General features: G+C 40.7%; 1 protein-coding gene across 9 annotated transcripts in view; it reads right to left on the reverse strand.

Moving 5' to 3' along the window:
* Window positions 1–12159, reverse strand: part of LOC125467353 (NEDD8 ultimate buster 1) — a 50949-nt gene that overhangs the window by 4103 nt on the left and 34687 nt on the right. For 8 of the 9 annotated variants that reach the window (XM_048563116.2, XM_048563107.2, XM_048563099.1 and 5 more), the window contains exons 9-13: window positions 8847–9033; window positions 8332–8439; window positions 7420–7572; window positions 6023–6172; window positions 271–363 (exon numbers count right to left, since the gene is read on the reverse strand). In XM_048563116.2, coding sequence (XP_048419073.1) covers window positions 271–363; window positions 6023–6172; window positions 7420–7572; window positions 8332–8439; window positions 8847–9033 — 691 coding nt within the window. The remainder of the gene's footprint in view (window positions 1–270; window positions 364–6022; window positions 6173–7419; window positions 7573–8331; window positions 8440–8846; window positions 9034–12159) is intronic. The other variant, XM_048563126.2, reaches the window with a different exon arrangement.

Here is a 12159-nt window from a genome sequence, read left to right on the forward strand (position 1 = left end):
ACACAACGTGGATAAGTTCACACAGATGAAGTTATTTGAGACACTTATTACAGGGTAGCTCAGCCATGGAATTATGCTCTTGAATGACTGGCACCTGGGGGCAGCGGTGTGGGGGGGATGTTTGTTTACAAGGAACATAAGCCAAAAATTTGGAATATTGTCGATACAGCAAGTGTCGAGGGGCTAACACATTCACAAGAGCACCAGTGAAAATTCAACCAGCTTGAATGCAAATTATCAATAGATCCATGGAAAAGAAATGACGTAAACCTGGTTAACAGTTTCTTCAGAAATTTCGACTCTGTTACTTGGTCCAGCTTCCTCATCATCCATATAGCCTTGCTCTCTGCTGCATTGAAGTATCTGAAAATAATGCAATTGGTGGAGGATCAGTCTAAAACCGACAACATTGCCATGCCAATGAGCAAACTTCTGATATTTAAAAATGGATACAATAAAAAATGTTTTTTAATAACCTGGCTGTTGAATAGACAGATGGATACGTCTAAAAGATAAAACATGGTTCAAAGGTCGATAAATATTATTTAAGAAATTATGGATCCCTGATGTATCTGGAGGAAAAAAACCAAGGAGCTTCAGAGTTCACCAAGATAATACTTTAAACCGAAATGTAGGTTCAGCATGCATTGGATCCAATACATCATCTTGATGAAGGGTTCAAGTTTTGATATAGGAACTTACACCCAGGAGTTAAAAGTTGTTTGGCACCTAAGTTTTCTGCTGGTGCTCATTAAGGAGCTTGTACAGCATTCGGGTGAATAGTGTTCAACTCAATGCCCTCTAGCAGCTAATAAGCTGAATGGAAGAGAAGAAGTCCTTGCACAGGATTTTGGACATTACTTAAAATTACTTTAAATTCAGCTGGTTCCTATTAGGTTTGGAGTGGATGTCTGAAACATGGTAAAAGAAATTCAATATTTATTCTGGGAATTTATGAAGACTTCACCCTAACAGCAAGTTATGCTGTATACTTAAGCAGGATTCCCCAGGGGAAAACAAAACATTTCAATCATTAGTATCTCACTTAGAATCCTCTTCAGTTTTCAAGAGGACGAGGTGAAGACATTAAAGCAGTCAGAGCACATGCAGCAAGTGAGAAAGACGAGGTGAGTGGAACTCCACTCTTCCAGCCCTCCTTGGATGGATCTCTTCAACTAGGACCTCCAGTAAATTAGACGGCATGTATGCCTCCTCTCTCAATCCCCCTAGCTATCTCAATTATTTTAAATCCTGGCCATATTGCAGTTCTTTACGGACCTTCAGCTATACCATTATGCAGAATTTGTTTCACCTAGTAGGATGTGCAAACATCCCACTTAGTTCTTCACTGTTATCAGTTATAAAGTCAAGACCTCAATATCTTGCATCAATTCCACAGACTCAAATAATTAACTAAAAGAATCTCACACACACCGCTCATTCTGCGTAGCATGAACTATCACCTACGGCTTTCCCTGTGTGCACACAATCTCTGATGAAACTACTTAGTGAACCAGGGATGTTGAACTGTGCAACAAACATTGTACCTAGCACAATTTACATGTTTTAGGCACCGCCTCTGGTAATCACCATTACTTCCTTCAGGAGAGCTGAATTATAGTTACTATCTTAATTAGAACTGCCTGGTTGCGCCAATTTACCAGTGGACCAAACACGACTAGGCCATTTAAGTAAACAATGTAAAACAAGACATCCCTAACAGTGGCTGATTAAGCTTTGTAACAAATAATGATATTAGTTATTCGGCAGGACTAGACAAGGCAAGGCAAAAGCTAAAATTTACAGCAAGTTTGCAACTGACTTGATAGTTTTGCAGTGTAAGGAGTGAACTGATCTGATACAAATGGAAACGTTGCATTTTATCCTCTAGGTAAGTAAGTGACAGACGACTATTCAATTCTTAGTTTGGATATTCAAGATATCAACTTCAGCATTGCAAAATGTAGAGACAATTAGCTATTTCTGATTTATGTTAATAGGTTTTAGCCTCAAACACAAAATGGTACAGTATAGATTCTCCCAATCCTCAAATCACCACTACATCCCCACACCCAGCCCAAAAGCACAGTGGCATACAGTCCTTTTGATTGAGATGGCCAACTTGGGTGTACTTTACAATTCACATTGAATCCTTTGTTCAAGGACAGTAGGGATAGGCCAGGTAATTACAGACCGTTAGTCTGACACTGGTGGGATTTGTTGGAAAAAAAAATTCTAAAAAAAGGACAGGATTAATCAATACTTGGAAAGGCAGAGACAGTCAGCATCAACAGACAAGATAGAAAGGTGGTTCTGTAGTTCGCATTGCTACCTCAAAAGTTCATGCAACCTGGGTTTAAATTCCATCCCTTGGGTGACTGTGTGGAGTTTGCATGTTCTCCCTGAGGCTGCATGGGTTCAACTGGGTTCTCAGGTTTCCTCCCACAATCCAAAGATGTGCAGGTTAGGTAGTTTGGCCATGCCAAATTGCCCATATAGTGTCCAGGGGTGTTCAAGCAAGGTGAAATAGCTAAGGAAAATGCAGGTTTAATGAGGTATAGAGCTGGATGAACACAGGAGGCCAAACAGCATCAGAGGAGCAGAAGCATCTGAAGAAGGGTCTAGGCCCAAAACATGAGCTTTCCTGCTCCTTTGATGTTGTTTGGCCTGTTGTGTTCATTCAGCTGTACACCTTGTTATCTCAGATTCTCCAGCATCTGCAGTTCCTACCATCTCTGCAGGTTTAATGACAGTAGGTTTGGGGACTCAGACTAGGTTGGATTCTGTTTGGAGAGTTGGTGCAGACTCACTGGGATGAATGGTTTCTCTCTACTGCACGGATTCTTTAGTTTGTTAGAGGGAGATCCTGTCTCACTAATTTAGCATTTTCTTTTGCAAAATGCACTAAATATACTGAGGATAGTGCAGTTGATGTATGGGCTTCAGGCAAGTCTTTGATATAAAGCTTTCATGACAGACGGTCAAAAATACAAGAACACAGGGAATCTAAGGCAAGCTGGCAAAAATAACTAGCTTAAAAGTAGAGGTAACCAGTGATGGTGGAGGGCTGTTTTATAATTAGAAGCCTGTGACCAGCAGTGTGTCACATGGTTTGGTGCTGGGACCTTTGCTGTTTGTTATGTATAAACATGACACGGATGTTAATGCAGAAGGTAAAATTACTAAGTTTGCAGATGATATGAAAATTGGTGATGTTGATGGTAAGCAGAATGGATTCTGGCTAAATTCTGATACTGATTAGCTGGTAAACTGGGTAGAGCAATGAAAGATGGAACTTAATCCCAACAAATACGAAGTATGCATTGTGGGAGATCTAACAAGAAAAGGACGTAGATAATGAGTTTTGAGAAGATTTGTAGCTCAGATTGAGGTTCTGGATGTAAGTTTGCTCGCTGAGCTGGAAGGTTCGTTTTCAGACGTTTCATCACCATTCTAGGTAACAGTGAGTCTCTGGTGAAAGGCTGGTGTTATGTCCCACTTTCTACTTATCTGGTTAGGTTTCCTTGGGTTGGTGATGTCATTTCCTGTTCTTTTTCTCAGAGGGTGGTGGATGGACTCCAAATCAATGTGTTTGTTGATGGAGTTCCAGTTAGAATGCCATGCTTCTAGGAATTCTTGTGTGTGTCTGTTTGGCTTGTCCTAGGATGGATGTGTTGTCCCAATCAAAGTGGTGTCCTTCCTCATCTGTATGTAAGGATACTAGGTGATAGTGGGTCATGTCTTTTTGTGGCTGGTTGATGTTCATGTATCCTGGTGGCTAGATTTCTGCCTGTTTGTCCAATGTAGTGTTTGTCAAAGTTCTTGCAAGGTATTTTGTAAATGACGTTCGTTTTGCTTGTTGGCTGTATAGGGTCTTTTTAAGTTCATTGGCTGCTGTTTTAGTGTGTTGGTGGGTTTGTGGGCTACCATGATGCCAAGAGGTCTGATTAGTCTGGCAGTCATTTCCGAGATGTCTTTGATGTAGGGGAGAGTGGTTATGGTTTTTGGGCACGTTTTGTCTGTTTGTTGTTGAGTTTTAAAAAAAAAAAAAAAAAAAAAAAAAAAAAAAAAAAATCGGCGGACTGTGTTCATAGGGTACCCATTCTTTTTGAATACGCTGTATAGGTGATTTTCTTCTGCTCTTCGTAGTTCCTCTGTGCTGCAGTGTGTGGTGGCTCATTGAAATAATGTTCTAATGCAGCTTCGTTTGTGGGTGTTGGGATGGTTGCTCCTGCAGTTCAGTATTTGATCCGTATGTGTTTTCCTGTAGACGCTGGTTTGAAGTTCCCCATTGACCGCTCGCTCTACTGTGACATCTAGGAATGGCAGTTTGTTGTTGTTTTCCTCCTCTTGTGAATTTTATGCCAGTAAGGATATTATTGACGGTCTTGAAGGTTTCCTCTAATTTGTTTCGTTTAGTGATGACAAAGGCGTCATCCACATAGCAGAGCCAAAGTTTGGGTTGGATGGTTGGCAGAGCTGTTTGTTCAAGCTCTGCATTACTGCCTCTGCTAAGAGCCCTGATATTAGAGATCCCATGGATGTTCTGTTGGTTTGTCTGTAGGTTTTGCTATTGAAAGTGAAGTGGGTGGTGAGGCATAGATCGACTAGCTTGATGTTGTCCTTGCTGATGAGGTTGGTGGTGTCTGGTGTATGTGTCTTTGGTTTTTCTAATAGTGTAGTCAGTGTTGCTTTGGCCAGGTTGTTGTTGATGGAGGAGAAAAATACATAAATAGAAAGCAGGACAGAACACCAGCGCTTCACCGGAGGCTCACTGATGATGTTACCTAGAATGGTGAAGAAATGTCTGAAAACGAACCTGCCAGCTCAGCGAGCAAACTTACATCCAGGATGTAGATAATGAATGCCAAGTCCCTAGGGAGTACTGAGGAACAAAGGGATCCACAGAAAGTGCCAGCACAGGTAAACAGGCTGGTGAATGTGGTATATGGCTCCTTACATTCATTAGCCACGGTGCAGAATATAGTAACAAGGTAGTCTTATTACAACTCTATAAAAACATTGGTTAGGCCAGAAATGGGATACTTTGCACAGTTCTGGTTGCCAGAGTATTCAGAGGGACATGAATGCTCTGGAGAAGGTGCACAGGAGAATCACCATGATGTTGCTTGGAATGATTCTCAGTTATGAGGAGGGGCTGGATAGGCTGTGGTTGTTTTCCTTGGAGCAGAGGAGGGTGTGTGTGTGTCTGCGTGCGTGAGTGCAATACAATCTGATTGATGTACAAAATTAAGGGAGAAATAGAAGACAAGGACAACATCGAGATCTCAGGGGAAAAAAAAAGTCTTCTTAATCAGATGATGATAAGATATATGAACATGCTGCCTGATAGGGTGGTGGAGGCAAATGCGTTAGCAACCTGGTAGAAGCATCTGATGAGCACTTAAAATGCCAGGAAATGGTAGGCTGTGGACCAAGTACAGGCAAATGGGATTTGTGTAGTTTGGTATATTAGAGAGCATTGACATGGGTGGGCTGAAGGGCCAGATTCTATGCTGTTTGACTCTGACATTAAATTTAAGCTTTCATTGCTGTCAAGTGGACATATGCACAAACTAGCATTCATATTTCTTATATCCACAATAACTTCACTGAATGCAAGGTTCTTCCTTTGGGTTGAAGATTTGAAAGGCATTATATAATAATGGAAATGTTTTCCCACATTGATTTCAAAAGGGAAACAAATGACAGCTCATGGAATCTCAGTCCATTGTTTGAGGGCAAACGGTCACAACAACATTACAGCTTAGAGCCCATTCGAACGGCATTTTCTTAGGTGATTTTATCCCTCTAAATCACTTTTTAAAAAAATATATATCATCTGTGTCATTAACAGAGAAGATGAATCGTGCAATTTTTCAAAGGTATTCCTGTACTGATTGTAACCAAAACCTGCACCAGTTAATTAGTGAAAATTGAAGAGAGACTTTTTTTGCATGAACTAAAAACCCAACAAGCTTTGAAGACACTACCACAGAATTCGGAAATGAAAATTACTGACCTCTATAGCACGTTCCAAGTTATTATTGGCTGATCTAAATGCCTTGGCAGCAGCCTTTTCCGAATAGCCCATAGCCACCAAAGAGTTCACAGCTTCTTGTTTCTTCCTTTTTCTTTCTGCCTTCTCCTTTCTCCTGATTTCAGCTTTCTCCTACAAAACACATTATAACAAAACAGTCAAATCTAATCAAATGTTCGTATTACTGATAGTAGTTGGAAGCAAGAGGTCAAGGAAAGGAAAAGAAAAATATACCAAATTAGACAGCATTTTGCAACTCTACAAAGTTTTTCTATCACAAATAAATAAAGAACAAACATCAGTGGTAGAGTCAGTTTTATGGACATGTTAGATGGGGAACAGGTTGAAAAGGATTAGTGGTTAGGAGAAAATCATGATAAATCCCTTTGCCTTAACTGAGGGGTCCAGGTTCAAGCACCCCTACCCCCAACTCTGAACTAGTTGATTAGAAAAGTAGGCTAAATTAGAAAGTTATAAAACAAAGTCACATCAAATCAGTCTGCTGAGGGAAAGAAGATTCTAGGCAGATTGGTATGTTATATAGAAAAATAAATACACGTAACCTTTATTTTCAGAGATTTATTGTATTGACTTAATATAAAATGGTCTACTTATGAGGAATGATTTGAAGGAGACTAACTTGTTTTCCAGAAAGATACATTTCAATCAATTCAAAAAAATGATTCTCATCTAGAGTCTGACCTCAAAAAGGTGCATTTATTCCACCCGCTTTAGTCTGATCCAGATTTCACATTTATTCTATAATGCTCTTAGTTTTTGGAAGCATGCAAGCTCAAGCATTTTTTCAAATTGAATAAATAAGGCAGCTGGCTTAGAAAAGATCAAAAGTAGTTAACAGAGGGCATGTGTGAAAGGCAGTCATACAGAATTCAGCTCAAAGCAAAATTTATATCCTAGATCATTAAAAGTTAGATATTAGGCAGTCTGGGAACATTGTAGCAATAGTTCCCTTAGCAAGGGCCTGCTTGACTTTGTCAGATGACTGACTCACTATGCTGCAATGGCTGTATCCAATACTGCATCTCCACTAGCTGCAGTTCCCAGTCACACAGAAGCGCTGCTGGCTATTCTGGAAGCAGGCTTTTGTCCATTTAAAAGATGGGAGCCCTGATGGATGCTCATTAGCTGCCAGACGGTCCAAATCAGCTTCTCTATTTGATTTAAACATGGGATTGGTTTCCTTAATTATCCAGTCCTTTATCGGAGTCACAACTAACCAGACCAACTAGAGCTCAAGATGCCAGAAATCATTTACACAAGTGATCAGCACCACTGCACCAGGTAAGGTCACGCAAGACAGATCTAAAAAGGTGTGGTAACAACAGGTTACATTACTAGGTATTCCTCAATACAATTACCTCTCTCCTGTGGTAGATGTGCGATGCTGCAAAGTCAATATCATCATTGCAAGCTCGCAAACCTAGTCGTGCCTCCTGGGCTGTGAATCCGAGACTCATGAGTTGCACCACCTTTTTATCATCCACAGAAAGCTTTCCCAATAATGTTTCTGCCTAAATCAAAGTTAATAGGGGAGAAAATGAGGAGGATGCTTTATTGTAGACAAGGGTGAACTGATGCTTAAAGGAAGAAGAATTGGGAGTGGCAATGTAACATCTGAAAAAAATCACAATTTTAAATGATAAGAACAGAGATCTTTGGATATATAATGTGCATAAATAATGGAAGGTAGCACGCAGCACTGCAAAGGTGCAAAAACAGAAACAGTACAACAGGAAGCTGTGACATATCTTTAACAAAGAGAGCACGAGTAGCAGATGTCTATTGAGAGTTCACAATATAGGAAGGTCGTGAAAGCTTTGGGAACCACATGCATTGGTGAAAGAGTCTGAAACCAGAGGACGCCAAGTTGATGGGAGGCAAATGCAATTGTAACTTAGAAGGAAATTAGACACATTTGAAGATAAAAATTGCAGGACCATAAAGGGGAGAAAATAAAGACGGCATAGAGCAGAACTCACTGAATAGCTCTTGTAGAGAACTGATACAGATAACAGACTGGAGTGATTCCTTTCTGTGCTGTAATTATTTTTGACTTTATTTCTAATGATCCCTAGGAATAATTTACCTGTCTGTTAGTTTACATAACATTGACATCAAGAAAAATCAAGTGGAAAACAGAAGTAGTAATTAAGGATATTGCATTTTGCTGATAAATAAAAGCAAACATTACTGCAGAATTAGGTTGAACTGAAAATAATATTAAAATAAAGTTAATAACTACAAACAGAAGTGGAGATAAAGATCTGCACCTCATTCAGATGATTTTTAGTCTGATCCAGCTTTCCTTTATGGTACAATACCACTCCCTGAAGAAGCCTGAGCCGCAAATATAGCACCTGCTCATTGGCAGTGTTACCCTATGAAATGCAAATGAGCAAACAAAATAAAAAAAGAACTAGCTTAGACAACACATCAGAATAACAAGTCATGTGAAAAAAACAAAAAAAAATTTAGGTGCATAAATAAACAAACACACTGAAAATTCCACAACTTTGTGCTCTTGCAATTGTTTGCAAATACCACCAGGCTGGCAATGATTGCATGGTAGTAACTTCATTTAAATCTGAAGTGAGCTGACAAAAAGAGTAAAATCAGTGAATTTGCAATAAAGTTAATGCAATTTAGGAGAGATTACTGCCACTTTCAGGCTGTGTACTGACATTGAAAATTAAGTGTTGATTTAGAGTTAAAATATCTTATTAGGTAGGAAAAGCATTGATGTGACCAAACAAAATCAAGTATATTGAAAACATGAAAAACCAACCTTCAGGTTGTAGAGTCGCTCCAGGTTCTCTCCGTAGCATTTATTCAGCCGAGTCTGGGCTCGTTTTAATCTCTCTTCTGCATCACGAAGGCAGTCGAGTTGTTCCAGTTGAAGGTAACACCAGACTATTTCCAGTTGCAGGACTGCATAGTTATCTACAGTGTTCAGGAGTTCAGACCCACATTTCCTGGAATGCAAGCTCTATCAATATCTCATTTAAATCACAAAACATTTTTGCTTGACAATTAATCACTTAGAAGCCCCAGCAAGTGACACCCACATCCAATGAACATATAATTAAATTAAATCTCATATCCCATTTATTTACCCATTAAATTTAACTTTATTCCCATGAAGATCGAAGTCTGAATTGAGACTCAAACTTGAAATAGGGATGTGGTAGTCAGAGAACAGTGACACTGTCAGAACACTGCAACAATATAGCTGTTTAAGTTAATAAAATGCAATCAAAACAAACTATAAAAAGAAGAAACTAAATTTTGCAACAATACTGCATGTTCAGTGTGGAACTAGAGAAACACAGCAGGTCAGGAAGGGGAGTCACGTTTTGGGTTTATACCCTTCATCAGGACTGAGCCCGAGAGTGTGAATCCAAAACGTCAACTTTCCTACTCCTTTGATGCTGCCTGACCTGTGTTCCTCCAGCTCCACACTGTATTAACTCAGATTTCAGCATCTACAGTTCTTGCTCCAACTTTATACCATTGTAACTAGGAAAGGTCAGCAACCTTTCAAACCTTTTTTGATTGTGGAGTAAATAGAAGAGAACACGAAAAGAAAGAAGTGATCTTTAGCTTGGCTATTTAAGTCTGCAAAACCGTGGTGAGACCACAATTGGAATATTGTGTCCAGTTCTGGTCGCCCTGTTATAGGAAAGATGTGGAGGCTTTGGAGAGGGTGCAAAGGAGGTTCACCAGGATGCTGTGTGGACTGGAGGGCTTGTCTTACGAGGAGACGTTGACTGAACTCGGACTTTTCTCTCTGGAGAGAAGGAGGAAGAGGGGTGACCTGATCGAGGTGTACAAGGTAATGAGAGGCATGGATACAGTCGATAGCCAGAGACTTTTCCCCAGGGCAGGATTGACTGCCACGAGGGGTCATAGTTTTAATGTGTTAGGAGGAAGGTATAGAGGAGACGTCAGAGGGAGGTTCTTCACCCAGAGAGTTGTGAGCGCATGGAATGCTTTGTCAGTGGTAGTCATGGAAGTGGAGTCATTAGTGATATTTAAGCGACTGCTGGACATGCACATGGACAGCAATGAATTGAGGGGAATGTAGGTCAGGTTATTTTATTTTTTGGATGAGGATTAATCTAAGATTCTTAGTAGATGAGCAGAGAGATCTGTGTCCATGTACACAGATCCTTGAAAGTTGCCACCCAGGTTGACAGGGCTGTTAAGAAGGCATACACAGTGTTTTAGCTTTTATTAATAGAGGGATCGAGTTCCAGAACCAAGAGGTTATGGTGAAGCTGTACAAAAAACTCTGGTGTGGCCGCACTTGGAGTATTGTGTACAGTTCTGGTCACCACATTATAAGAAGGATGTGGAAGCTTTGGAAAGGGTGCAGAGGAGATTTACTAGGATGTTGCCTGGTATGGAGGGAAGGTCTTACAAGGAAAGGCTGAGGGACTTGAAGCTGTTTTCATTAGAGAGAAGGTTGAGAGGTGACTTAATTGAAACGCAAAATAATCAGAGGGTTAGATAGGGTGGATAGGGAGAGCCGTTTTTCTAGGATGGTGATGACGAGCACGAGGGGGCATAGCTTTAAATTGAGGGGTGATAGATATAGGACAGATGTCAGAGGTAGGTTCTTTACTCAGTGTAGTAAGGGAATGGAACGCTTTGCCTGCAACGGTAGTAGATTCGCCAACTTTAGGTACATTTAAGTCGTCATTGGACGAGCATATGGATGTACATGGAATAGTGTAGGTTAGATGGGCTTGAGATTGGTATGACAGGTCGGCAGAACATCGAAGGCCAGAGGGCCAGTACTGGGCTGTCCTTTTCTATGTTCTGTGTGCTTAATTCAGACACAGACAGGCCAATTGAAATGTAATAGTAATTTCAGCTAGTTAACAGCAGCAATGGGGAACTATAACGAAAAGATTAAAAAAAGTTCAGAGAATCTCTTCAGTGCCTTGTAGGTGGTTGTCATGCACAGGTCAGCAGTGAGATGGAATATTCTCCACTGGCCTGGTTGGGTACAACTCCACCGCAAGCAGCTCAACACCATCCTGGACAATGCAGCCCACTTGATTGCAACTCATCCACCATTTCAACGTTCAGTATCTTCACCACCACCACAGTCTACCATTATAACATGCACTTCAGCAATTTGTCAAAGCTCCTTCAACCAACCCTTCCAAACCTGTCAAATCTGTCACCTAGTAGGACAAGAGCATCAGATAAATGGGGGCAAGTTCCCCTCCAAATCGCTCAACACCCCAGCTTGGGACGATAATCACCATTCCATCATTGCTGCTGGGCCAAAGACTATGAACTCCATTCCTAATGGCACTGCAAGTGTTCTTACATACTGAGAACTGCATTGATTCAAAAAAGACAGCTTACCATGACCTTCACCCTTTGACTAGTGGTGTGCTGGAACAATCAGTGCTGTGCCCATTGTTTTTTTCCATTTTAGACATGGTTTGGATGGGATTATAGGAAATAAAAACCAAAGAACTGTGGAGGCTGTGAATCAGAAAAATTGAAATTGCTGAAAAAGCTCAGCAGGTCGGGCAGCATCTAAGGACAGAAATCGGAGTTAATGTTTCAGGTCAAGTGATCTTTCCTCAGTCCGGTGGAAGGGTCACTCGACCCAAAACATTAACTCAGATTTCTGTCCCCGTATGCTGCCAGACCTGCTGAGCTTTTCCAGCAATTTCAATTTGTGTTTGTAAATAGGAGGCATGGTTAGTAAGTTTGCAGATGACACCAAAATTGGTGAGGGCATAGTGGACAGCAAAGAAGGTTACCGCAGAGTACAAGAGGTCTTTGATCAGATGGGCAAATGGGCCATGGAGTGGCAGATGGAGGAGTTTAAATTAGATAGATGTAAGGTGCAACATTTTGGTAGGGCAGGACTTACACACTTAATGCTAAAGATCCCAGGGAGTATTGTTGAACAAAGAGACCTTGGGGTGTAGGTTCATAATTCCTTGAAATTGGAGCTACATGTAGACAAGGTGGGGATGCTGGCATTTGGTACGGTCGCATTTATTGGTAAATGCATTGAGCATAGACCATAAGACATAGGTGTGGAAGTAAGGCCATTCAGCCCATCGAGT

The sequence above is a fragment of the Stegostoma tigrinum genome, chromosome 2 (genome assembly GCF_030684315.1).
Source record: "Stegostoma tigrinum isolate sSteTig4 chromosome 2, sSteTig4.hap1, whole genome shotgun sequence".
Lineage (NCBI taxonomy): Eukaryota > Metazoa > Chordata > Chondrichthyes > Orectolobiformes > Stegostomatidae > Stegostoma > Stegostoma tigrinum.